Source organism: Scyliorhinus canicula, chromosome 2 (genome assembly GCF_902713615.1).
Source record: "Scyliorhinus canicula chromosome 2, sScyCan1.1, whole genome shotgun sequence".
In the NCBI taxonomy this organism is placed as follows: domain Eukaryota; kingdom Metazoa; phylum Chordata; class Chondrichthyes; order Carcharhiniformes; family Scyliorhinidae; genus Scyliorhinus; species Scyliorhinus canicula.
The window spans coordinates 100059316-100086682 of record NC_052147.1 but is presented as its reverse complement, the minus strand read 5'-3'; the positions used below and the strand labels follow the sequence as shown (position 1 = coordinate 100086682).

The following is a 27367-nucleotide window of genomic DNA, read 5'->3' as shown; positions in this document are numbered from 1 at the left end:
TTTAAAGGAGCTTTAAATGAGGAGAAAAAGATGGCGGGGTACAGGGAGCTAAGGGCCTTAGGCAGCTGCAGCCCATCAATGCAGGAGCAATGAAAATACAGGATGTACAACAGGGTGGAATTGCAGGAAGCTAGGTAGAGTTGCATATTTATCCTTGTATAGCATTTTGCGATTGACTCATCTGATTGATCTCTATGGGATCATTTTACACAATGACAGTCTACGCAATTTAAAAAGACAGATTTTATACTTTCCATAAAATACCAACCATGCTCAACTTTCTGGAGTAGGACTTGAATCTACATCCTTTTAAGTCAGAAGCAGACATTGCCTTACATTAGCAACGGCAGGCATACAGATATATATAAAATAGGGGGACATAGAAATATTTTACCATGAAATATTCAGGTTTGATGTATCTACTGCTTAAATCAATCAACATAACAGTAAGAGCTTTTTAAAGGAAATCCTTCTAAATACCACTAGAGGTCAGCAAATTCTTGCTATTGAAAAGCACTTCAGTTCCACTGCTCTGTGGAAGTCTCTCCTCCGAAGTGCATCAATGTGTCAGACATCAGACTTTGCTCTGGGCTTTGCGTTCCGGGTACAGAGGTTCCAGGGAGGAGGAGGGACTCGACAGAATGGCACATCCAGAAAGCTTATCCAAACAAGACATTTGGAAACCAATTGTTGGCAAGAATGAGGCCTCCAGCTAACCGGAGATTAAACTGAGAGAGAATAGTCTCTTGGCCAAAGCAAATAGTCCAATCACATGCAAATTCAAGAGTAGCAAGTCCTGGCATGGACAATATGCTTTGCTGGAATATGTTGCACTTATATTGTCTTATCTGTTTAACCTGCCGTATGCTCACATCACCTAATGACCCATTCCCTCTTTATAACACTTCATACTTTAAAGTGCCCCCCACCCACCAAGGTAAAATGCACTGCACGATGTGGAAATGAGGTATGCAACAATGGTGTACCATTAATGGAGTAAAACGTCTCCAAGCACCACAGAAGAGCAATCAAACAAAATTTGGCATTAAGCACAGTCAACGGTAGCATGGTGGTTAGCATCAATGCTTCACAGCTCCAGGGTCCCAGGTTCGATTCCCGGCTGGGTCACTGTCTGTGTGGAGTCTGCACGTCCTCCCCGTGTGTGCGTGGGTTTCCTCCGGGTGCTCCGGTTTCCTCCCACAGTCCAAAGATGTGCGGGTTAGGTGGATTGGCCATGCTAAATTACCCGTAGTGTAAGGTTAATGGGGGGAATTGTTGGGTTACGGGTATACGGGTTACGTGGGTTTAAGTAGGGTGATCGTTGCTCGGCACAACATCGAGGGCCGAAGGGCCTGTTCTGTGCTGTACTGTTCTATGTTCTAAGTCATATTAGGACAGGTGACCAAAATCTTGGTCAAAGAGGTAGGTTTTATGGAGCATCATAAAGGAGAGTCAGAGGTTTAGGTGGGAAATTTCAGAACGTGAGCCGAGGTAACTGAAGGCACGGCTACCGATGGTGGAACAATTCAATGCAGAGCAGGCGACAGGTGGAGCAGCGAAGAGATCGCGGAGGTTTCTGTTACAGAGATCGGGAGGAATGAGGCCATGGAGGCATTTGAACTCCAGGATGAGGATACATTGCTGGACGGGGACGATGCGTGAATAGGATTTGGTGCGAGTTCAGATATATGGAGGGGGTAAGTTAGGAGGCAAGCTCAGGATTGCATTGGAATGGCCAGCGAGTATGAGCGGCCTGAGAAATCCCCCTTCTCTTCGCACTCCATTTGGTTAACAGGGTTGAGGGGTGGAAAAGGAGACAGAGCTCCCTGCCTTGATCACTCTCCAAAGACAACTTCAGCAAGATGCGATCGTTAATGCCTTGCCGAGCAGAGTCTGGGTTTAACTGTTAGACTTCCTGTCAAATAACTCATTATCTGGGCTCACCTCTGAATGGAAGAACATTGCTTAAAACACAGACTATCTCTGAGTCAGTCAATGCCGAGTCACTACAGTGAACAAATCATATTAATAAATGAGAACAATGTAACTGGTGGACAGCTGGACTAACAAACATCACAGAATTGTTACAGTGTAGGAGGCCATTTGGCCCCAGCGTGTCTGCAATGGCTCTCCAAATGAGCATCATGACTTAGTGCCATTCCGCTGCCTTTTCCCCGTATCCTGCACGTTGTTTCTATTTAAGTAATCATCTAAAGCCCTCTCTTACCAAGAATTTGGTCACCTGTAATAATGTCTTTGGCTTTTTTTTTAAAAATTGAATACCTAGTTCATTTTTGACAATTAAGGGGCAATTTAGCGTGGCCAATCCACTCACCCTGCACATCTTTGGGTTGTGGAGGCGAAACCCACGCAAACACGGGAAGAATGTGCAAACTCCACATGGACACTGACCCAGAGCCGGGATCTAATCTGGAACCTCGGTGCCATGAAGCAGCAGTGCTAACCACAGCATCACCGTACTGCCTATGCCTGGTGTCAATTTTTAGTGTAATTATGCTCCGGTGAAACATCTTGGGAGGTTTTACTATGTTAAAGGCAGGATATAAATGCAATTTACTGTTGTCTGGCACAGAGGAGAGGGTGATGATGACTTGCAACTGCTTTTGGAGCCTTGTCAGCTGACTATTTAACTTGGTAATGTAGCTAATTTTGTCTCTTTAAACACAAGAGCCTGGTTAGGCCTAGAAGGACATGCACTTTTTCATCAGCTGTGATCTTTTTATGATACAAGACTCATTCCTCTCTTTCATCCAATATACTCCACTTCATAGACTCAGACAGCACTGAAGGAGGCCATTCAGCCCATAATGCCAGTACTGGCTCTTTGATACAGCTGTCCAATTAATTCCATTCCCCTGTTCTTTCCCCACAGCCCAGCCAACTTTTCATTTTCAAGTATTTCTCCTACTCTTTTGAAAGTTATTATTGAATCTGCTTCAATCACTCTTGTTCTGAGCATTCCAGATCATAACATTTTTGCTCTTCTACTTCACCAGCCAATGACTTAAAATCCGAGCCACCTTGCCAGAGGAATGAGTTTTCCCCATCTTCACAAAGACCTCTTAAATCTTCCTTTAACCTTTGCTGTTCTAAGAAAAATAACCAGCTTTTTAATCTCTTCATTTAACTGAAGTTCCTCATTCCTGGTTCCATTCCAGTAAATCTCCTCTGCCCCCTTTCTAACCACATCCTTCCTGAAGCATATGCCCAACGTTGTATATTATTGTTCCAGCTGATGCCTAACAAATGCTACAGCCAGAACTTCCTTGAACCCTGTACTCAATGGGTTCAAACCTTTCCGGGGCTATCCCCTGCCAAATCCCGACACATATACATGTAAATATGAAAGTCAAAAGGTTGTATAATTTATTCAATAATAATGTACGTTGGACCTGCAGCTCATGGTTCATTAATCAGAAATAAAATCCGATCCATATGAACTGCCATAACACTATGCAATTGTATCCATAGAGGAGTTAACAGCAATCTCTCCGCACAATTCACAGACCAGGCAGCTACGTGAAGCCTTCATCTTCCGCTGTGAAATGGGAGCAACAAAGTTCATTCAGTCTTTCCAGAATTGTTTGCACTACTTCAAGATGGCCAATGGGCTCTTTGGTTACTTAATGTGGCATCTCCGAGTGAACACGGGCCCAGCCAAATTGTTCCATTAGTGTAGTTAAAACAATGGCAGTGCAAGACAGCACAGCATGCTACCGGTTTGTGGGGGCATTTCACAGAGGGTAAAAGCTGCCCTGATGGAGTAGGAGGGGAGACAGGGAGTCACCTCCAGTATGACCCGCATAACCGGTACTCCATTTTAAGGTCTACGTCAACTGCAAATCTAAATATTTTCTTTACAAAACAGAGGAGGAGAAATTTTTAAACGATAAAATAGCTTCTGTCACTCAGCTCAGGCAGATAGTTCTCAGCCATCTCCTGATCCCGCTCATGTACAAGATTCAGTCTGAGTACATGTGGATCTGGCATTCTGTAACGGTTGGACTCATGTCCAAGAGAGTCAAAAAGCACCCACTGGACTGGAGTATCCCCAGTAAACAGGTGCTTCACCCCCATCCCTCTAGCACCTCCTCGCCGGTCACTTGGCCTCCGGCCTCATCTCTGGATTTAGAAGGTCTCCAAGGACTTTTTGCATCCACCTGCGTCTCATCGGGGGCAGCTCCTCATACATATCAAACCCACAGGGCGACTCTGGGTTGGGTAACTTGAAGTGAAGCAGATGTCTTCTTAGTACCTGGACAGGAAAGGAAGAAGTAACCTGCATTTATTTCTTTCACAACCTCAAGACATTTCAAAGGGCTTTATAGACAAACGGTGTACAGTCATTGTTGCAATGTAAGAAATGTGACAGCCAACCTGTGCACAGAAAGATCTCACAAACGACAGGGACAATGGCCAGGTAATCTGTTTTTGTTTTCTTTAGTGTTGAAAGATAAATGTTGGCGAGGACTTCCCTACTCCTCCATACAATGCCATGTGATCTTTGTAAATTCATCCGAAGGGGCAAATGGGATTTCAATTTGAACTCTCATCCAAAGGTCAGCACCTCTGGCAGCGCAGCATTTCCCTAGTGCTGCAGTGGATTTTGTCCTCGTGTCTCTGGAGTGGGACTGCAACTTGTAGCCATCTAGCTCAAAGGCTACAGCAATGGTAATCAACCCACCAAGCCTACTGCAAGGACTGCTCTCGAATGTGCTTTGGTGTAAGAGGGTAGGAGTTCCAAATGTGCAATGATGGCCAGGAATAGAATTTCTGGTCAATCCATCATGTCTCACACAATGGTGAATGCCTTGTGCATTTTAATACACAGACATCCCACCCTACTTGAAAGCCTCATGATCTCCTAGAAGAGGCAAAAGTGATAATTCCCCCCCACCCCATCTCTTGAAGGAATTCAGCAAATCAGTGTCCACCATACAAGAAAGTAGATGTTCCAGAGCTACACCATTCCTAAGAAAATAACTACTTCCTGATATCTAATGTAGATATGGCCTCACGGTAGCATGGTGGTTAGCATCAATGCTTCACAGCTCCAGGGTCCCAGGTTCGATTCCCGGCTGGGTCACTGTCTGTTTGGAGTCTGCACGTCCTCCCCGTGTGTGCGTGGGTTTCCTCCGGGTGCTCCGGTTTCCTCCCACAGTCCAAAGATGTGAGGGTTAGGTGGATTGGCCATGCTAAATTGCCCGTAGTGTAAGGTTAATGGGGGGATTGTTGGGTTACGGGTATACGGGTTACGTGGGTTTAAGTGGGGTGATCATTGCTCGGCACAACATCGAGGGCCGAAGGGCCTGTTCTGTGCTGTACTGTTCTATGGTTCTATGGTCTATGGTAACTTAGATTTGTGATCCCATCCTCCCCGACCTATTTCATTGGAACAAACTATCTACTCAAATGGTCTACTCCTTTCATCATCTTATAAATCTCAGTAAGACAACCCCTAAGCCGACATACACAAAACTGAAAGTTTAGAATCCCAATTCTTTTAGCCGATCTTGATAATTAAAATGCTTTATACTGAGAGTCTCGTGGCCTTCGTCTGCACCCTTCCCAGACTCTCAATATTATCCAACATGCGAGGGGACTAAAACAGGACACAGTACTGGGTAGCACAAGTGGATAGCACTGTGGCTTCACAGCGCCAGGGTCCCAGGTTCGATTCCCCGCTTGGTCACTGTCTGTGTGGAGTCTGCACGTTCTCCCCGTGTCTGTGTGGGTTTCCTCCGGGTGCTCCGGTTTCCTCCCACAGTCCAAAGACGTGCAGGTTAGGTGGATTGGCCATGATAAATTGTCCTCAGTGACCAAAAAGGTTAGGAGGGGCTATTGGGTTACAGGGATAGGGTGGAAGTGAGGGCTTAAGGGGGTCGGTGCAGACTTGATGGGCTGAATGGCCTCCTTCTGCACTGTATGTTCTATCCTCTATTCTAAGCCAGACTCGACCAAGGTCTTGTACTAGGTCAGAACAACATGCACCATTTGTACAGGTATAAAATTGAATGCTTTGTCTCGAATAAAAATAATTCTGTACCCACTGTTCCACTAAGTACAAAAGCCAAGTACAGCTGGAAATCTGAAATAAAATACCCACCTCATCTGTTAATAAATAAGACTTTCGAAGCATGCTCCTTCTGGCAGCATTAAACTCCTGTAAAACAACAACATTTATTATAACTAAACACTCGAGTGTTTTGATGAATTTTTTGGCACATATAATAAATAAACGGCGAGTCTCTTGGACTTTAATCTTCATTGTGACTGGCTGAAAAAACATAACATTCCAATTAATGATTGCAATAAAGCCCAATTGATCTGGATAAGTCTGTCAGTTCACGTATTAGTTCTGGTATAATTGATGTCTATTCCTGTGCAAAATCCTTACATTATAAACGCACTTTTACTGTACTCCAGGGATGTGCTCCATGCACACTTCAGAAAGCCTTTGACCAATTTACAGCCCCTTTGTAAAAGTGTTTTTCCGCTGTTCAGATTTAGCCCAAAAGACCGATTGATGAGCATGATTGGTGTTTCAAATTGACTGCTTTATCTGTAGGAGCCGGACTAAACTTTACGCATCTTTCTAAAGCACTGATGCATTTTTCAGGCTTTAGCTATTTGTGTGCTTAATTTATTTCTGCATTGGAGATGATGCAAGACATCTAATCCCCATGGAATGCTGAATCTCACCCTGATAATATGCCAGGACTTCTGGTTTGCAAAGATTACATAGCATTCTGAATCCTTTGAAAGCTGAAGTATTGTTTGATTGAATAGGTCAGCAGTTTAACAACATTTCCCATTTATTAACAATTTTGTGCTCAAGGTGACAGATTATGTGGAACCTACAGCACAAAAACAGGCCATTCTGCCCATCCTGCCACATCCAGTCATGAATGGTGGTGGACAATTAAACAGCTAAACGGAGGAAGAGGTACAATTTCACTATCATTAATCATGAGGTGCCCAGCATGTCAGTGCAAAAGACTTGGCTTTAGCATTCGCAAATATCGCCAGCCGGGAGTAACCAGTGATCCAGCTTGGCCTCCTCTCAGGGTCCACACAAGAGGACAAGTGCCAGTCTTTAGCCAGTTCAATTGATCATATGTGATCTCAAGAAACGGCTGACGGTCCCGGAAACAACAAAGGCTATGGGCCCCGAAAACTTCCTGGTACTGAAGTCTTGAGCTCCAGAACTAGCTATGCCCCTAGCCAAGCTGTTCCAGTACAGAAAAGTTTCACTCAACTGATTTCGGAGATGAGGGGGTTATTTTATGAGGACAGGTTGGTCCTGTAAACTTTGGAATTTAGAGGAATAAGGAGATAATTTGGTTGAAATGTAAAAGGCCCCGAGGGGGATTGACAGTGAGGATGTTGAAATGATGTTTCCCCTTGAGGGGGAGACCAGAATTAGGGGTTCCAGATTAAAAATAAGGGGTCTACTATTTAAGACAGAGATGAGGAGAATTTATTTTCTCTCAGGTCAAAATTGGAGGTGGTAAAAGTAATGTCAAGTGTATCAAAGGACGAAGGGAACCAAAAGTCTACCCATCTCAATCTTGCACTTTTCAATTTCCTCCCAGTAAGTCACCATGGCATAGGGGAGTGCCATTCAGCCATTGAATTCATACCGCTATAGAGTCCAGTCAGTCGGCAGAACAAGTGGCTAGCACTGTGGCTTCACAGTGCCAGGGTCCCAGGTTCGATTCCCTGCTGGGTCACTGTCTGTGCGGAGTTTGCACTTGAAATGAAAAAATGAAATGAAAATCACTTATTATCATGAGTAGGCTTCAATGAAGTTACTGTGAAAAGCCCCTAGTCGCCACATTCCGGCGCCTGTCCGGGGAGGCTGGTACGGGAATCGAACCATGCTGCTGGCCTGCTTTAAAAGCCAGCGATTTAGCCCAGTGAGCTAAACCAGCCCCTTTCTCCCCGTGTCTGTGTGGGTTTTCTTCGGGTGCTCCGGTTTCCTCCCACAGTCCAAAGACGTGCAGGTCAGGTGGATTGACCACGATAAATTGCCCTTAGTGACCAAAAAGGTTAGGGGTTATTGGGTTACGGGGATAGGTTGGAAGTGAGGGCTTAAGTGGGTCGGTGCAGACTCGATGGGCCGAATGGCCTCCTTCTGCACTATATGTTCTATGTCCCATTACTCCACTCTACCCCCACAGCTCTGAAAGTTTATTTCCCTCAAGTGCCTATCCTATTTCCTTTGGAAATCGTTGATCATTTCCACTTTCAGCACTTTAGTAGGCAGCAAGTTCCAGCTCATTACCATTCATTACATTAAAAAAGGCTCCTCCTCACATATCCCATATTTCTTTCCCAAAACCTTAAATCTGTGTCCCCCTAATCCTTACACCATCAGCTAAGGGCCCTCACATTCTGTCCATAATCTGTGACGACCAGAATTGGATGACTCTCTCAATATGTCCAGCAGCCTTCAAGGATCTATGCGTATGAACCCCCAGGTGTCTCTCTGCTCCTGCACACTCTTTGGAAATGTGTCATTAAGTATGTGTTGCCTCTCCCGATCTCTTCTGCAGAAATGTTTCGCCTCCCTATGTCCTCTCAACATTCCTATTGATTGCAGAGAGTTTTGAGTCAGACGTTGCCTTACCTCATCGACAGCCTCTTGCGAGAAGATGAAGCTATTGATGTGAGCAACAGCCACTGCATAGAGCACGGGACACCAGCTGAGGCGTAGGGTACCCGTCACCAAGGTCTTGAAATACTGTCGCAGCAGGTTCAGAGAAGTCTCGGCGGGATGGGTGTAATTTTCCAAGGGGATCGGCAGCTATTTTGATACACAAAAGATTACACAAGTTGAAAACTGTGAGCAGACTAGCTTCTTGTTAAGTGCAAGTGCCCTCAGGGATTTCACACATCACTCCTTTGCCATGAAGTCTCATATCCCGCCGTGGCCTTGCATTCCTCACCTCTTGGACATCCTCGAACACCATAAAACTCTCCTAGAACTCTGACCTTGCATATCTAGATATTGATTCCTCCACCCACTAACATCCCTTCAGCTCTCCAGATTCCAACCTCAGGAATTCCCTTCCTAAGTCAGCCTCTACACTCTCTTCCTTTGATCAAGCTTTTGAGCATCTGTTCCAATACCGCCTAATGTGGCTCTTTAACAAATATTGTCTGCCAATGCTTCCCCGAGGTGCCCTCGGGTATTTTACTATATTCAAGATGTTACACAAATGCAAATTTTCTTCGGCTTTCTATAGGAAGGCAAAGCAAGAAGGAGACCATTTGGTCCATTGTTTTAAAGAGCATCCAATTCTCCCACACTTTCCCCATAGCTCTGCAATATTTTTTCTTCTCATATAAATATATAATTCCTTATTAACCTTGAAAGTTATTATTGAATCTGCTTCCACCACCATTTTAAACAGTACATTCCAAATCCTAATAACTTGGCGCGTAAAAATCTCCTCCCCTGGCTATTTTATCAATTATCCAAAATCTATATCCTCTGGTTACCTGCCTTCCCGTCAGTGGATGTTTTTCCTTTATCAACTCGAAAAAAACACCTTATAATTTTAAACATTTATATCTCCCCATAACAGTCTCCATTTATTTTATTCAAAATGTGATGCATCGAGAACTTGCAACATACAAAACATCAGCTGAACATACCCATTGTAATTTATATTTCCATCAAGGTGGGAGAATATCAAATCAGGCGCCCAGTATCAGCACTAACTCTCAGGATAAGCAAGACGTATGTCAGCATATCAAGTAAAATCTCTTCCTTTCCCCCTATTATCTGCCTCAGCCCCAGCCTTAATTATATGCTGAACCCCTTATGAACCCCCTACACTCACTCGTATCTAGAATGAGGATGTTCAAAATCAGTTCATATGTACTTAAGAGTCATCAAACAGAGAAGGTTTTCATCTGTCTCAGTTTGAAGGTGATTTGAACCCATGTTCCTGAGGCAAGAAGAAAGCGTCCAACACACTGCACCATCGAGACCCTCAAACCAATCTCATACATATTAAGCCATTATTGGTTGGGCCATCAATTAGTTCAGCCAATTGTTTCACCCAGAGGAACCCGGCACTGGCCCATTCAGGAAGAAAAGCCTGGAAACCTCTAATAATTCAAAATGATGGAAATTGTTTGTGTACCTGCTTTAGCTGCACTCCCAGTGTCCGCAATACGCTAACGTGCTCCCCAAAGACAGCCTTGCGCAGTTGGATATTGAACTTCCTCTGCAGGGGCAGCAGGAGAAAGCAGCCAAAAAGCTGGTTGCCAAACGAGACACTCTCGAACTGCTCAAGGAGGCTAATGTAAAGATCATGAAAGGAGGACAGTCCTGGGAGTGTGGTGTTCAGATCTAACGTGTTCATCTTCTTCTGCTGACAGTAGATTGACAAGAGGGCTGTCAGATTGTCATGAATGCCTGGTTCCAGAAACAGATTGCTGCCTGTGAGGAATACGCATGCAAGCCTCGCCAGTTTAGCGGCCAGGGGCAGACCCTGCAAAAGTTCACCTCGCCAGGTTTCCAACAGCAGTGCCCACTGAAGACTGCTGGTCACCATTTCCACAAAGTTAGCAGGAAGTGAGTCGACCATCTTGCCCTTCATTTCCTCTCGGTTCACCTTGTCATACAGATTGATCAGGGGCAGGAAAGCCCAATCGGCCGGCAGAAGAGGACCCGTCATCTCGGGAAGCAGCACTGATTGAACCAAGTGATTCTGGCCTGTGTAGAATGCCTGGGACCGTAAGATGGCAGACTGGAGGTGTGCAAAATGACCCAGGTAGCACACACGGATGGTGGGAAGCTGTTTGAACGCCGCTGCCAGCAATGTTCCGCGAGTTGGATTAGAATGAACTTTCATTGAAGTGTCTCTACCGTCTCCAAGCTGGAGAATGTAGGAAAGATCTTCAGCTTCAGGGCCACCTGATTTACCTTCCCTGTAAATACAGCACACACAACACACCATGAACACTGCATACATGCCACACTGTAAATGCTGCATACACTGTACACCGTAAACAGATAATTATGGATAAAACTTAGATCATTGAGGTGTTGTACTCAACTAACATCACTAAAAGCAGCTTACCTGGTCTCCCACTCATTATCTTACCTGGCCAGTACCTCATTGATATTTAGGGGGACTCGCTTTGCACAAATTGGCTTCCATATTTACTACACTACATCTTAAAAGTACTTAACTGATTGGAAAGTGCGTTGAGGCAGCTTTTGGTTGTGAAAGATGCTATAGAAATCCAAGACTTTTTCACATTCTTTAAAACAGCCCAAATTATTTCATCATACTAGCCAGGGAAAAGGACACATTCACCGAGCAGGTCCAGGTTAGAACCAAGTAACACAATAGAAAAGTACTTCTAATTACACTTACCATAAATATTGAGCAAATTTTCACACTGGGATACTCACGGAATCAAATCCTGGTTAAAAGCCAACTTCGACAGGAGCACATGGGCCAAATGCTCATTCCCTGGCAGCAACTGACTGAGCAACGCCATAGCAACATAGTGATAGAGCGGAGCTTGCCGGGTAACTTGAGGACTGACAGCAACCTGAAAGGAGGAAAGAGTATTGAAGGACTGCAATATTGTAATTGGAAAAGAAGTCTGGAGGGCTGGGGGTAGGACAGGGGGTAGGGAATTTGAGGGTTGAGGGGTGGAACCTGGAGGGATGGAGAGCAAGTCTAGAAGAGACAGGTTTGAGAAAGAGTTGGGGAGGAAGGTTGGGCAGGGTTAGGGAATAAAGGAAAGTTCTGCTGGTATGGGAGAAAGTTTAAACAGCCCAGAGTGCATCTTTGGACCTCCTCCTCAGAAGGTTTTGCCAAAACACAATCTATGATACTAGTAATAGTTGTCTGCATGTGATCCAGCGAACATTTGACATGAGCAAAGTGACAACTTCACAATACGTTCAGTTAACTAGGCAACATAGCCTGGGGCACAGTCAACAAGATTGTTCTCCCAAAAGTGGGCTGTGTCAGTAGAGAGAATTTTCATGAGTTAAGACTCAATAGTTTCAGGTCTGTCACAAGTTCAGGAAGCAATTTGAAGTAATTAATTGAGCAGAGCATTAACATATATTTACTTTAATCTTAATCTGTGCTGATGAACTTGAATTTATTAAAGGATGATTCCAGGATGTCTCAAAGCACCTTACAGCCATTACTGTTATGTCATGAAATATGACAGCCAGATTGTGCATTGCAAGATTCCAAAACAGCAGAGATGTAAATGACTTGTTAGTTTGTTTTTATCAGCGCAATTGAGGGATAAACTCTGGACAGGGTTCCCGAGAGGACTTCTCTTCTCCTTTGAAATAGTGCCACAGGACCTTTTGAGGGGGTTCACGAGTCCTTGGTGCAGCATTTGCTCAGTGCCGCACTGCAGTGTCCTGCCTGGATTATGGACTCACATCTCCAGGGTGGGGCCCTGAATCCATGCACTCCTGATGTGACAGATGTAATACACTGATGGATGTAATTCCAGTGCATTAAACAAGCCCAATCTGAAGCAACAAGTACGGCCACTTACTGTCTTGGATGCGAGTTGAAGTACAAAGTGCTGAAAGTGGAACTCATGCCGTAGCAACCAAGCAGAGCGATGGTTTGTTGGCGGGATCCCCTTGCAGCTGTGGACCAGGTAATCCCTCAGACCTTTGCTGTACAAAATAGTGGAGCACTGCAAACAAAGTGTGCAAAAAAACAGATCAATGACAGGAAGCACAGATGAGCAGCGTGAGGAGCTGCCAGCTAATGGTTCACAGCATAGGGACAGGAGGCAGCCATTTAGCCCTTGGACACTGCTGCACCATTTAATTAGATCCTGGCCAATTTGCAATTTAACTCCATTTACCTGCCTTGGTTCTGTAAACCTTATTATTTTTACCGAGGAAACAAAACTTCCAAACTCAGATTTGAACTTTTCAATTGACCACCCTGCAACCCCACCACAAATCTCAGCAGCTTTTTGGGCAAGAGTTCCAGATTTTCATTTTATGTGAAGAAGTGCTTCCTAAATCACCCAGCTTTAATTTTGTCGTTACTCACCCTCATTCTATACACTCCCTGTGGAGTTTTTCTACCTCATCAACTCCTGCAATCATCTTAAACACCTCAATCAGATCACCCCATAATCTTTTGTATTCAGGGGAAATACAAGCCTGGTGTGTATGACCTTATAATTGAACTCTTTTAGCCAAGGTAGCATTCTGGTGAATCTGTGGAGTTGCCCCCCCCAACCTTCCACGGTCAATATGCCCTTTCTGAACTGCAATGTACTCCAGGTGGGTCTAACCAGAGCATGTACAAGGTTTAGATCATAATTTTATTTGGGCAGATGAGGGCATGGTGTGCAAAGCATGAACTGCTACATTTTGAAGAAGCTGTTAGTCTATTACGGGTGGGGACAAAGCATTATAACTTTGTTCAGGGGAGGCTGATGGAGAACTGTAATCCAGTGCCAATCACTCTATCAATCATGTGATTAGGCAAGAGGGAGATCTATTAAATATCACCTTTTGTCTTGATCTAAGTGCAATTAGTAAGATTCATTAATAACTAATGCTTCCTGATGAAGTTCTGTAAATTTATACATCCAGCCATTACTGAAAGCTAATCAATTGCTCAAGGACACACATCGTGTTGAACTACATGAAGTGTGAGAAAACCGGCTGTTTAATGCTGAATATATCTGTGGCCGCGATTTGACCAAAATGTTTACAAGTGCGGTAGTGAGTGGGATTGCCACAAGCTCGGCCCGGCAAGGTCGTCACCGCGATAAACGTTAATTGGTCCACTTAACGAGGACCCATGGGCTTCATGCTGCAAATCATGGCCCCATCGGCTAATTCGCAGCCCCCTGTTCACATGGAGAGCAGCAATTGAATCACTCCGCACAGCCAACCCCACTCAGCTCACAGCCATGCCAACGGAGACAACCAGCACGCTTCGGGGGATGCCGACCGGGCAGACTACTTGAAGTTGGTTGAGGCCAGATGGGATGTCCGGTTCCCAGAGGTCAGTGTCCGCCCAGGCTACTCCATTATCTCCCATAGTCCCCAATCCCCCCATACTCCCCATACAGCCATCCCTTAAACTTGAGCACCCCTCCCAACCACCATGTGGCTACAAGTGCCCCCTCTGTGTCCCCACAGGAGAAGTTGGCACCACAACCGGCAGGAGAGGGCCCAAGGGCCGGACATCAGAGTCCTCACCCCGATGAGGAGGGGACTTGGAGGTTGCGGGGTGGCCAAGGATAGATCATTGACCACCGTAGAATCGGCCGCAAGGCGAGGATCCACCAGGGTACACACAGATGAACTGTCAAGCGTGAGTTGGTCATGCCATAAAGACTGATCCATCCCTCACACTGACCACATGTCCATTCTCCCACAGGATCAGCAGCCGATGGCACCGGCCCATCCGGGGTGGTTCCACGCCCCGGCCCCCCATCCCCCCACCCAAGTGAATTCCTCGGAAGAGAGCTCCAAGGATGCCATCATTTTCACGGCACAGCTGTCATCCCCACCCTCCACCAGTGACATACACCTCAGTGGGAGACAGTAGTGGTCAGACGTCTGGTGCACATTCTGGTGAGCACCTCACAGTTGTTGATGAGCCTCAGGTTGAGGCAGGAAGGCCCAGGCGAGGCAGCTGTCAGAGATCTGCTGGATCCCAGGACCCAGCTGGGTCAGAGTCAGATGCTGAGCCTCTAGATCAGGTTTACCCAGAGCTGATGCAGACGATAGGGTGAGGCCGTGGGATTCAGAGGGGGGTGTCAGCGACACTCCAGCAGGTCCATAGCCAATTGGAGGAGTCCCACAGGTTATGGGTGCAGAAGATGGTGCCGGCAATGTGTGGCAACGAAGCCAACACTGCTAGTGTGGCGACCGCAGTGGAGAACATGAGTGAAGGTGTCCAAGGCGAGGCTCAGTTGGTGACGGCCATGGCTGAGCACCTCAACAGCGTGCCCTAGTCGCTGGAGGGCATCACCAGTACCAGGTGGACCTTGATGAGGTCCACAGAGCATGTTCCAGTGTCAGGTGAGCATTGCCGAGGCACTGCAGAGCATGTCCAGTCACTGAGGAGCATCGCAGAGGGTGTTAAAACCATGCTGCAGACTATTGAGAGCTTGCCAGGGCTGGAAGAGCCAGATGACGCAGGGTCAGCTGGGACTCGTTGCAGCTGCCCCTCGTGCTGAGGTGAACCCCCCAGGGCCCTATGGGCATTGATCAAGAAGAGGTGGCACTGGGTGTGAACCTGGAGCCATCCTACGGAGTGGTGATGGCAGCTACTAGCTCCCCTGAGTTCCACAGTCCTGACAACGGCACTTCTCGCAGTCAGCAATGCTGTTGATGCCATACCGTGTGGCACGGCAGGGCATGTTGCCACCAGCACGTGCGGCAGGGCCTTCCAGTCCCAGAGGACGCCCGGCAGGGGGCATTGAAGGCTTCCTCCATTTCGGATGTGCATCCTGCAGACACACATAGTCGCAGCAATAGAGCACGGAAGCATGTGGAAGATCACTGAGAGGGCATGGCAGGGGTAGGGAATAGGGGAGCATTCACACAGTGGTCCGGTCTTCATGTGGTGGTGGCACATTAGCTGGATGTTCGGGGAGTGGACCCCCCTTCCTGTCAATGAAGGGCACTCCCAGTCGACCCCTCGAGCGTAAGGTGTCATGCATGCCATCCATTACCCCCTGGACCTGGGGAATCCTGTCGATGGTGGAGAATTTTGCTGCTCCGGCATCTTGCTGGGCCTGGTCCATGTCAACGTTTAGATAGTTTTCTGCCAAGGCAATCAGTGTATCCATGACTTCACGGATGCATTGTAGGCTGCAAGCTTGTAAGATGGCACACAAGTCCCCGCTCGAAACCTGGATTGATCCAGAGGGGTAGATGTTCAGAGCTGCGGTGACCATGACAGCCACCGTTAGCGGATATCCTCCTCCTCCACAGTCCAAGTCCACGAGGACATAGCACAGTTGCCACACCATCACCCTTGTTGAGGCAGAGCGACCTGTGTCAAAGCAAGCTGTCTGTAATTTGTTCAAAAGACCAGTGACGCTTGTAACATCGCGGGCCTCCCCCTCCGGCTCACTCCCTGGCCTGATGGGCGGCCGGGGTCCTCAGGGTGTGGGGCGGGGTCCGGCACATGGGCCGCCCACCTAGAGCATCTGTCGGTGCTGCTGCCGCCACCTCCACCGGCGTCTTCCATCCCGGGACACTCCATTCCCCATCGTTCCGCTCCCAGCCACTGCCATCCAACACCCTGCCTACAACACCCCAAGGCCTCAGCGGGGGCCCTGGTCATCGACCCACACCCTGTACCCCAGATACCTGCACATAATGTTACATGGACCGGACACCAGGTCTCCTCCCCGCCACATCCACCCACCTTCCGGCCAAGGACATGTCTTTGGTTCATCGTCGCCACGACCCCCTGGGTGTTCGGATGTTGGCCGCTGTGTCCATGGCTGTTGCTTCCTGCAGTGTCCAGGCATCACAGTCTGATTGCGATGCTAGACGATAACGCCCACATGCTACTTGCAACACCTACCCACGGGAATCGACTTGGGACATCTGAGGTGCTGACTTACTACGATTACTCAGAGATTCAGCCGTGCGGTCAGAAGCCCCTACAGTTCGTGGGCGTATGGGTGGTCGGTGGGCAGGCTGGCTGGATCTGCCCCAGAACCGGACCACACGTTCCAGGGGTTGACATGGTGGACCAGCAGGTATATAGACACCAACCCCCCCCCCCCACGCCCGCCAATGTGGACCAACCTGACTAAGGCGGGTACCCCCCCAGGGGGCTTCCCCCCCCACCCCCTCTCCGAGCACGGGGCAGCAACCCGAGTGCCCTTGGCCTCTTTGCCTGTGAGCAAAGGTGGCTGTTCACCTCCTCCGGTCTCTGGAGTAGCCCTTCCGCCAGCTTCCCGTTTTTAGAATGGAGTACCAATTGGCACCCACATGTCCACTTTCAGGGAGGCCGTTCAGATCACAAACAGAACGGCGGCTGTCACGGTTCTCGCTTTTGGCTTCTCCTGCAATTTAACGGCCTCGTCGCGCTCTCGCTTAAGTGCAATGCGGCCATAAAATCACGACCAGTGTCAGGCCTCAGAATGAGAAGTACAACAGTCTACAGTGGCAAGCCTGGGAGATATCAAGCACGGTTTAACAAGTAGCTCCTCTCCGTCTCAGCAAGTAAATTTCTGATGTGGCACTAGGGAGGAAACCAGAGCTCAGGCCATGGTTATTGGTGGTCAGATTTTGGGCTTGTGTGATATGTTACTAACCTGTGGCTGCTTTGTTGACCAATTTCCAAACTAAGTGACTGAGAAATACAGCAGCTGTTTGTGATTGCCCAATATGGAATACACACTCACTTCCTTGCTAACTACTTCTCACTGACACCCCAACCCCATCCCTAACGTTTATACCGGGAGACTTGATAATCAGTGCCAAGGACTCTGGAGCAAGACCTGTAAGCCTGCGCAGGGAATCACAGTGTGAAGGAGAGCTGACTGGCCTTTCACTCCCTCTTCTCACAAATACATTTACTCCAAGCTGCTATTGAATTCTAGCATCTTACACGTTATTTATGTTGTGCTGTGTCAGCAAAACCACCCAATTCCAGCAGTGTCGACACCCTCTTCTGCCCAATACACCCTAACAATAGGGCTGCAATGGGGCTTGTGGCCCCAGACGACTGGCGTGAAGTTAGAGCCTCTAGACCAGGGAAACGGTGAGGCTTGAACAACACCATTAACTTGCATTTATATGACACCTTTAATGTGGCAAACATCCCAAAACAGAGTGTTAACAAATAAAACCTGACACTGAGCCACATCAGAAGTATTGGAACAGCAACCAAACGTTTGGTGAAAGGGTTAAGTTTTAAGAGGCCTCTTAAAGGAGATTTAGGAACTAAAGCTTTGGGTCTTGGCAGCTGTAGACATGGCTGTCAATGGTGGTATGAAGAAAACTGGAGATGGTGCAAGAGGTCAGAATTGGAGGGGGCACAGAAAATGCAGAAGGTTACAGAGAAAGAAAGGGATGAGGCGATGGAAGGGATTTGAACACAATGAAGAGTGAATATTTATAGATCTATAGAAAAAGGCAGGGGAGTGAGATTATTCGGATACCTCTTTCCAACAGAAACCAGCACGGGCATGCTGCGCCATCGCCTCTTGCCGTGTTTGTATCATTTTGACTCTTGAGAATTTTAAAATCAAAGCCTGATGATGAGGAGCCAATATAGGTCCGGGAACACAAGGGTGTTTAGTAAATGGATTTGGTGCAAACTTCCAGCAAGGGTTGCTGGGTGGGCATCAGGAGTGCACTCATTTCCCCTCCCTAGCCGATGGACACTGATTGAGATCAGCAAGCTAAACACAGGCCCAGGATCAAAACTCAACCTACCTGGAGGAATGATCAGTCTCCTTAGACACACACAGCTCCTTGTGGGGAGGAGGGGCGGGGGGGAGCATTAATAAAACCCTTTCTGAAATGGATGGGGGTTAGGAAAGAGAAGCTGCTTAGAAGACATAAACAGCCTGACACACAAACATTCCACCTCCTACTGTGTTCCTGGAGAGACCTAAGAGAAGCTCATCCGCCAGCTGACAAGACAGCCATGATTAATGCATGTGTAAAAAAAAAAAATGCCTTACCTTCTCTGCCAGCCCTTATGCACACTGATGATGGTGTTCAACAGATAAAGCAAGCGGTCAGGAATGCAAAGGGGATTTTGGCCCCACTAAGCTGAGGGGTGGCTCTCCCCAGCGAAAGCCCAGCGATACCAGACTGTGGACGATCTCAGGCCCCGGACGGCAGGACCTTGGGTTGCACAGGGCAGAGTGTGACCTGAGGAAAGATAACAGCAGCAGTCACACACTAATACTTCAGCCAACGGTAAAACATTGTGGGGAAGCGCGGCTGCAAGATTGAGACAGGTAGCGTGCAGATATGCTTGTCCCCAACTCTCAATAACATCCTGAACACTTTCTAGGTGGACCTTCCACTCATGATGTTAAACTGCAAGAAGATGAAGGTTATCTGCTGTGAGACATCTGCACTGGGTTAAATGAAGAACATAAGAGAATAATCTTCTGGCCGACATTAAGCAAATCAAACAAATCACTCTTGTCTGCTTTCTGGTCAGCGCTGTCCAATACACACATCAGAATTCCATGTCCAATGGTATGGAAGAGTTCTACGGCTGGACCTCCTGGTCCCCTTTCTGAATGATCAATGTCCCAATGTGACCTGAGCCAGGTTCCCCTCCTAATGGCTGCTCCTTCCTATCAGATATACTGTTCTTGCCAGCCCCAACTCTGTAGGGAGGGTTTTCAAAAAATCCAGGGATGAGGTCTGGACAGTTTTCATTGTTGAGAAAGAGCACTTTCATAGGAGGAGGAGGATGGAAATAGAAAGGAAGCCATGAGCTGAGGAAGTTCACTTAAAGTGGTTGTATATAAAGTCAACAAAAAGGAAGACAAATGCTTGAGTATTGCTGATGAAAAAGCGAGAAGAGACATATTGTCAAACCTTTTGTCTTGCACTCATCAGGACAGATACAGGAATACCAAATTTCAAAGGAGCAACAAAAGTATACTGCATGATTAGCAAGTCAGCTGTGATGGGTCAAGGCATTGCCATGGGAATGCACTAGGAAACAATGGTCCCCCCCCACACTTTGTTTCAATCAGAAAAGTTGCAGAGAGCCTGCAGAGAACAGTTTCTATGTGTATGAATATATGTAGCTTCTAGCTAGCACAAGGGAGCTACTTTGAGAACATGGTTGATAGTCCAGGCATTGCACCTTTTGAAATTTGGTATTCTTGTGTCTGCCCTCAGGAGTGCAAGATGAAAAGCTTGGAGAACATGTCTCTTTGTCAACAACACAAAGATAACTGCGCCCCACAGACATAAAGCTCTTCAATAACCTTTCATTAGGACCCAGGATGGATGTAATGGGATTTCTGAAGGCAGATCATACTACTGCTGGGTTGTCCAGAACAATACTGCAAGGGGTTGAGCGGCCTTCTCATGGTATGATTTCGTCCTTGGACTGTAACTGGCCAAGAATGCTATCCTTGGCTATATCAAATATGAGCTGCCCAGCTCATGGATCTGAAAACCTACTAGTTACAGATATACTTGGAGTTATGACATTCTGGGATGCATGGTATCATGCTAGCTTGTGATGGGGTGGCAGCTCTATGACAACTCATTTGTGAATCATGATACGCTATTACCCCATCCCTGGCAAGTTTTTAATGCTGTTGCTCCGTCCCCTTCAAATTTTACTCTTTGAATCATCTTCCACTCCCACTTCAACCAAATTAGACATTAACAAAAACAGTCAGACTGCACAAATGGTAGAGATTTCACAGTTCCAAAGGAAAATACAGCTTACCGGAGATCCTTAAACATGTTCTCTAATGCTGGCAGGATAAGGAATGGGAACAAGGTCTCTGAGCAAAACTGCTCCAATTCTTCTAAATACTCGATGGCTATGGGAAGGCTGTGGGAAAATTCAGGAGGGAATGGCATCAGAAGGCGTGGTGAAAGCATATCATGTGGGTACAACTCAGACAAGGAGAAAGTGAGGGCATCTCACCCGTGGCCGGAGGCCTATATAAGGAGACCCCAGAGCATCCATCATGTGTCAGGACACAAACAGAGGAAGCCAGACGTCTCATTCTGTGCCAGACCTACACAAGGAGACAGCCAGAACATCTTAAATGTGCATTTTGACTGGAGACACAAGATGCAGCTGGGCTATGAGCATTGTGTTGTTCTTATCACCCATACTTCTGGGATATGCTTCATATAAAAACATCTACCCAAAGAAATGGGAGGTTCAGAGAGTGGGAGTGCAGAGGGAGCAGCCCAGGACAGAGAGACAAAAGGCAGGAGGGTCAGAAGATACAGCCAGTGGTAAGTCAATGCAGTGTCCATGTTACAAACACTTCACCAAAATGTAACTTCAAATTATCTGGAAGCAGCTGAATCCTGAAGCTGGATGCCAATGAGACCATCTAGGTTAGAGACAGAAGTGGGACAATCTTAAACACATACAGGCAAGAGCACCAATAACTCTCATGGCCAAGTGTGGGGAATTCAATCAGATTGTGAATACCCTCGCCTTTGGGTCAGAAGCTTATGGATTCAGGCCCCACTTCAAAAGGTTGAGCAGAGAGTCTAGGCTGATTCTCCAGTTGACAACCGAGGAAAAAACACCACACTTTGGAAACACCGGGTGGATTCTTCTCTGCCCCGGCGCCAAATCGTGTTCGGCGGGGGGACGGAAAGTCCAATTTCACGCCGAAATCGGGCCCGGCGCTGGTCCGGAAATTCTCCGGGACCCGAGAATTGGCATAATCACGGTGTACTCCGCATGGCTGGGGGACCATTGGCAGAGGCCAGCCCAGCAATCCTCCGCTCCCGACTGGCCGAGTTCGTGATGGAGTAGAACTAACTTGCTAACTTGGTATGCTCACGTGGCAGCCTGGTTGGGGGTGGGGGAGGATCAGATACTGGCGGGGGGGCTTTATAGGTGGCCGGGGGACAGATCCACGTGGTCAGATCTTCGGCCGCGGGGTCGATCGGGGGGATCTAGCTATTGTGTGGCTCCGCGATCCGAGTCTGCATGGTGCTCGGCGTGGCCGTTGGAGGCCACCGCCGTGCGCATGCTTGGACTCAAAACCGGAAGTGGGGGGGCCCCGTATTCGCAGCTAAAGCTGCGCGAATTACTCTGGGTCCCTGCTAGCCCCCTGCAGGTCATTGAATCAGCTCCACTTTTCCCCAGGAATCTGCAGAGTAAAATGCCAGCGTTTTTATGCCGGTGTGGAGACATGGTCCCATTTTGGGAGAACACAGCCCACCCCATATTTCGGATGTGACCTTAAACCAAGTCCCCATCTGCTCTCTCAAGTGGATATAAGGAACCCATTGCAGCACCCCCACTCCCCCATACAGCTGAGGGGCTTTCTAGATTGAGGTGGAACTGGGGGCACATATAAGCCAGACCAAATAATAGAGGCTGATTCCCTTCCCCTAAAAGACATTAGTCAACCATGTGTCTTTTCTTCAACAATCCCACATTCACTTATAGTTCTGCATTTTCAACTTCTTCAAAACTGAATTCAAGATCTCCAACTGCAATGGTGGGATGTAAACTCTGGATTCCAAGTCCTGAGGGAATCACTATCCCAAAACATGACCACTAACACAACCATAGTTTGACTGTGACAAGGAAAGGAAAAATATTACAAGAAATAAGTATCACACAACCGGAAGCAAGTGCACACTGATAAGAAATGTAGCTAAAAGTTCTGTACCTGTTGGGTGAGGTTGCTATAGTATGTCCCTAAGTAAATGATATACGTTGCTGTCAATTGCCTCATTTTACTCCACGCCACTGGACAGCTGATTTCCTTGAGGCACCTTTTGACACTGCCCTCCAGGAAGGGTTTGATACCTGCCACGTGGCTCCAGTCCAAAGGAGGGGGGGGAATTTGTTCCACTTGGTCCCTGTTACCGTACAAAGCAAATGGAGAAGTTATTGACCGGTTGTTTCATTTGGGGCAGCAGTGCCACGTGCCCAAAACAACTCTGGGAGAAAGGGCCTGCATTAAAATGTTGAATATAATTGCTAAGGATTACATGATTGCTGGCCTGTCCAGTCCAGTCCAGTGAAAGCATTCTCACCTCAGTGGCATAATGGTTACCACTGCTGCCTCACAGTACCAGGGATCTGGGTTCATTTCCAGCCTTGGGTGACTGCCTGTGTCAAGTTTGCACTTTCTCCCCGTGTCTGCGTGAGTTTCCTCCGGGTGCTCCTGTTTCCTCCAACGGTCGAAAGATGTGGTTAGGTGGATTGGTCATGCTAAATTGCCCCTTAGTTGCTTAAAGGTTAGTGGGGTTATGGGGTTACAGGGATAGGGCAGGGGGTGGGGCTGGGCCTAGGTAGGGTGCTCTTTCAGAGGGTTGATGCGGACCCGATGGGCTGAATGGCCTCCTTCTGCACTGTATGAATTCTATGATTCTCTCAGCCAACACGTTCGCTGTTCAAGTCCCACTCCGGGACAGAGGAATATAATCCCATAGGTACACATCACCAAAAATATGTCCTGGTCCACCCTTGTTGACGCGACAACCAAGAAAGCACAACAGCACCTATACTTCCTCAGGAAACTAAGGAAATTCTGCATGTCCACATTGACCCTTACCATTTTTTTTTAACAGATGCACCATAGAAAGCATTCTATCTGGCTGCATCACGACTTGTATGGTGGCACAGTAGCACAGTGGTTAACACTATTGCTTCACAGCTCCAGGGTCCCAGGTTCGATTCCGGCTTGGGTCACTGTCTGTGGGGAGTCTGCACGTCCTCCACGTGTCTGCGTGGGTTTTCTCCGGGTGCTCCGGTTTCCTCCCACAGTCCAAAGATGTGCAGATTAGGTAGATTGGCAATGCTAAAGTTGACAGCATAATTAAAGACCTCTCCCACCCGGGTTATTCTCTCTTCCACGGGCAGGAGATACAAAAGTCTGAGAACATGCAATAACAAATTCAAAAACAGCTTCTTCCCCACTTTTACCAAACTCCTGAATGACTCTCTTATGGACTGAGCTGATCTCTCCAGGAATCTTCTCCACTATGTAGCACTACACTCTGTATGCTTCACCCGATGTCAATGTCTGTGTCTATGTATTTACATTGTGTATTTATCGCATGCCATGTTTTTCATGTATGGAACGATCTGTCTGGACTGTACGCAGAACGATACTTTTCACTGTACCGCGAGGGTTGTGAAAAGCGCTATATAAATGCAAGGCAATATTTTTGCTTTTCCCTTCTTTGTTTTCTCCCATACCCCTGAATGTTTTCCCTCTCAACTTTATTCAATTCCAATTTTGAAAGCCCTCCTTGAACCTGCCTCCAACATCCTTTCAGGCGGTAAATCCTCCATCAAAGGAACTCACAGCGTAAAAATATTTTTCATCACCATCTTTGGCTCTTTTGTCAATTTTTTTAAAACCTGGGTCCTGTGGTTGCCGATTTAAACAGTTTCTCCTTATTTACTGAAAATTGAAACAAACCTTATTTATCAAAACCCCTCATTTGCATAGCATAATTTTTCAATGCACGTGGATTACATTTGAACTGTAGTCATTGCTTTAATCAAACCAGAAAATGCTGGATAGACTCAGCAGGTCCGGCAGCATCTAGGGAGGGAGAAACGTTGTTAGTGTTTCAAGTCCACAAGACCGTTCTACTTCTGTGGAAGGGTCACATGAGTGTGAAACTTTAACTCTGTTTCTCTCTTCACGGAAGCTGCCAGACCTGTTTAAGTCTGGCATTTTCTGTTGTTTTTATTTCAGATATTCAGTATCCGCAATATTTTAGGTTTTTTTTGAGTGTTTAAGTCACTGCTTTAATGTTTCGCACATCAAGATCGCACAAACAGCACTGTGAAAGCGACCAAATTATCTATTTTTTTATTCAGTGATGTTGATTATGGGCAGCACGGTAGCATTGTGGATAGCACAAATGCTTCACAGCTCCAGGGTCCCAGGTTCGATTCTGGCTTGGGTCACTGTCTGTGCGGAGTCTGCACATCCTCCCCGTGTGTGCGTGGGAGTGTTCCGGTTTCCTCCCACAGTCCAAAGATGTGCATGGTAGGTGGATTGGCCATGATAAATTGCCCATAGTGTCCAAAATTGCCCTTAGTGTTGGGTGGGGTTACTGGGTTATGGGGATAGGGTGCAGGTGTTCACCTTGGGTAGGGTGCTCTTTCCAAGAGCCGGTGCAGAATCGATGGGCCGAATGGCCTCCTTCTGCACTGTAAATTCTATGATTGAGGGATAAATATTGACCAGGACACTGCAGAGAGTGCCCCAGCTTTTCTTTAAAATAGCGCAATAGGATTTTTTTATCCCCACCCGAGGGGGATTCATCTGAAAGATAGTACCTCTGACAATGCAGCAATTCTGCACTGGAGTGTTAGCCTAGGTTTGATCGGTAGAGTGGGACTCAACCCCTTGACCTTGTGACTTGGAGGAAAGAGTGCTACTGCATCGAACTGCCCGTCTAAATCTTTCAAAGGGTTCGAAATTAAAGCAGACAGCATTTCATACCAATGAGCAGCAGTGTAACCTTGGAAACAGCCTGGTCACAAGCTCCGAGAATACACAAGGGAATTGTTGGAGCACCAATCACAGAGGCCTGGAAATGGGTTTTACTTGGAACCACTATTGACCTAATGTGACTGATGAACGCACTATCCACTGTAACTCTTCATCACATTACTGACGTTTATTGGGTACCTTCGGTTGCCTTTATTTCATTAGTTTAAAATGCTCCGTCCACCAAGGAGGTGTCAATCACTTTAATACTGACTGTGCAATCATCAGCTCAGATGGAAGGCATTCAAAAATAGGTAGCATTAATTTAAAAGTGTTCTGCGATGGGAGACAAAATCAGCCTTTGTTGCTGTATATAACAGTCGCTTAGCAACAGTCACCGACCCAATCACAGCTGCTCCCCCCACCAATCTGCATGCTCAATATCAAGTTCCAGTCACCCTATATCAGTCTGCAATTCTACCACAGCCGTCTCATGTCAGTTTCAGACCTGCTTCAATCATGAGCAGTGGCGCCAAACTGTCCAGCAGTGCTATACTGTACAGCAGTGTGATAATGGTACAAGATTAAGCATCAGGACAAATTCTTGTGTTACAGCATATTCATCATATAGCACTGTTAATGCCTCAGGGTACTTTACCAGGGAAGGGTGATTCTGGCATGAGAAGGAATCCGAGGCAAAATTAAAGGTGATGAAAAGCAGTGTTAATGAGATAAACTTTCAGGAATTACATAGAATTCATAGCACACAGAGAGCCCATTTGATCCAACTTTATTCACCACATAGCCTTTTCCCATGCTCATTTATCGAATAGGGGACAGCACGGTAGCACATTGGTTAGCACAGTTGCTTCACAACTCCAGGGTCCCAGGTTCGATTCCCGGCTTGGGGCACTGTCTGTGTGGAGTCTGCATGTTCTCCCCGTGTCTGCGTGGGTTTCCTCCGGGTGCTCCGGTTTCCTCCCACAGTCCAAAGGGGTGCAAGTTAGGTGGATTGGTCATGATAAATTGCCCTTAGTGTCCAGGTTAGGTGGGGTTACTGGGTAATGGGGATAGGGTGGAAGCATGGGCTTAAGCAGGGTGCTCTTTCCAAGGGCCAGTACAGACTCGATGGGCCAAATGGCCTCCTTCTGCACTGTAAATTCTATGATAGCTATGATGATATATGTGCCATTCCTTTCTCCTTTATCTATTTCTCTAGAATCAGAATAATACAACATTGAAGTAGGCCATTTAGCCCATCAAGTCTGTGTTGGATCTTTCAAAGAGCAATCCAGCTCTCCCACTCTTTCTCCAGCCCTGGAATTTTTGCTCCTTTTAGCTATTTACCCTTTTGAAGGTTACCATTGAATTTGTATCCTCTCAGATTCAATCTGTATTATCAAGCAGTGCATTTCAAACCCACTTGTTGCATAAAAAAAGATTTCCCCTCATGTCACCTCTGGTTCTATTATCGGTCATCTTAAATCGGTGTCCTCTTAGTATCAAACCATTAGCCATCAGAAACAGTTACTGTTTTTTTAACTGCCTAACCCATCATGCTTTTCATTACATTTGAAATTCCTCCTAGTATTCTCGACTAAAAGGAGACCAACCCTAGCTTCTCGTAGTCTATCCATGCAAGTGCAGTTCTTCATCCCTGGAACCATTCTGGTAAATCTCTTTTGTACCCTCACCAAAGCGTGGAGCCCAGCATTGGACACGATGCTCCAGTTGGAGCTAAACCAGTGTTTTGCTTACAAGGCTGGCATAACACTGCTTTTTGTACACTGGCTCTTTATAAAACCCAGAATCTCATGTACTTTATTAAGTGCTTTTTCCCATCACCTTCGTGCACCCCCTTTAAAATTGTCCCATTGTAGTTTGCATTCTCTCCCATTTATACCAACCAAAATCTGTCACCGTACACTTTGCTTCATGGAATTTCATCTGCCAGCAGTCCAACCATTTCACCAGCCAAGCTACCTCCCCTGGAAGTCTATTACTGCCTTTGTCTATGTTTACTACATCTCGAGATTTCATATCATCTGTAAATTTCAAAATTGTGCCCTGTACCCACAAATCCAAGTCATTAACCTAGATCAAAAACAGTGTTCCTCAGAGTGAACTCGGGGAACTCCACTGTATTCCAATCCAAAAGGCAGCCATTCACCACAACTGT

The 27367-nt window shown here is 46.8% G+C and overlaps 1 protein-coding gene across 1 annotated transcript in view; it reads right to left on the bottom strand.

Annotated features, from left to right (window-relative positions):
• Positions 1–3364: 3364 nt before the first annotated feature.
• Positions 3365–27367, bottom strand: part of rpap1 (RNA polymerase II associated protein 1) — a 145216-nt gene continuing 121213 nt past the window's right edge. Inside the window, 12 exon segments of the mRNA XM_038790256.1 lie at positions 3365–4276; positions 6128–6184; positions 8654–8830; positions 10179–10968; positions 11459–11601; positions 12580–12726; positions 18724–18727; positions 18730–18789; positions 18791–18916; positions 20472–20579; positions 21026–21096; positions 22399–22591. Coding sequence (XP_038646184.1) covers positions 4121–4276; positions 6128–6184; positions 8654–8830; positions 10179–10968; positions 11459–11601; positions 12580–12726; positions 18724–18727; positions 18730–18789; positions 18791–18916; positions 20472–20579; positions 21026–21096; positions 22399–22591 — 2032 coding nt within the window. The 3' untranslated portion in view covers positions 3365–4120.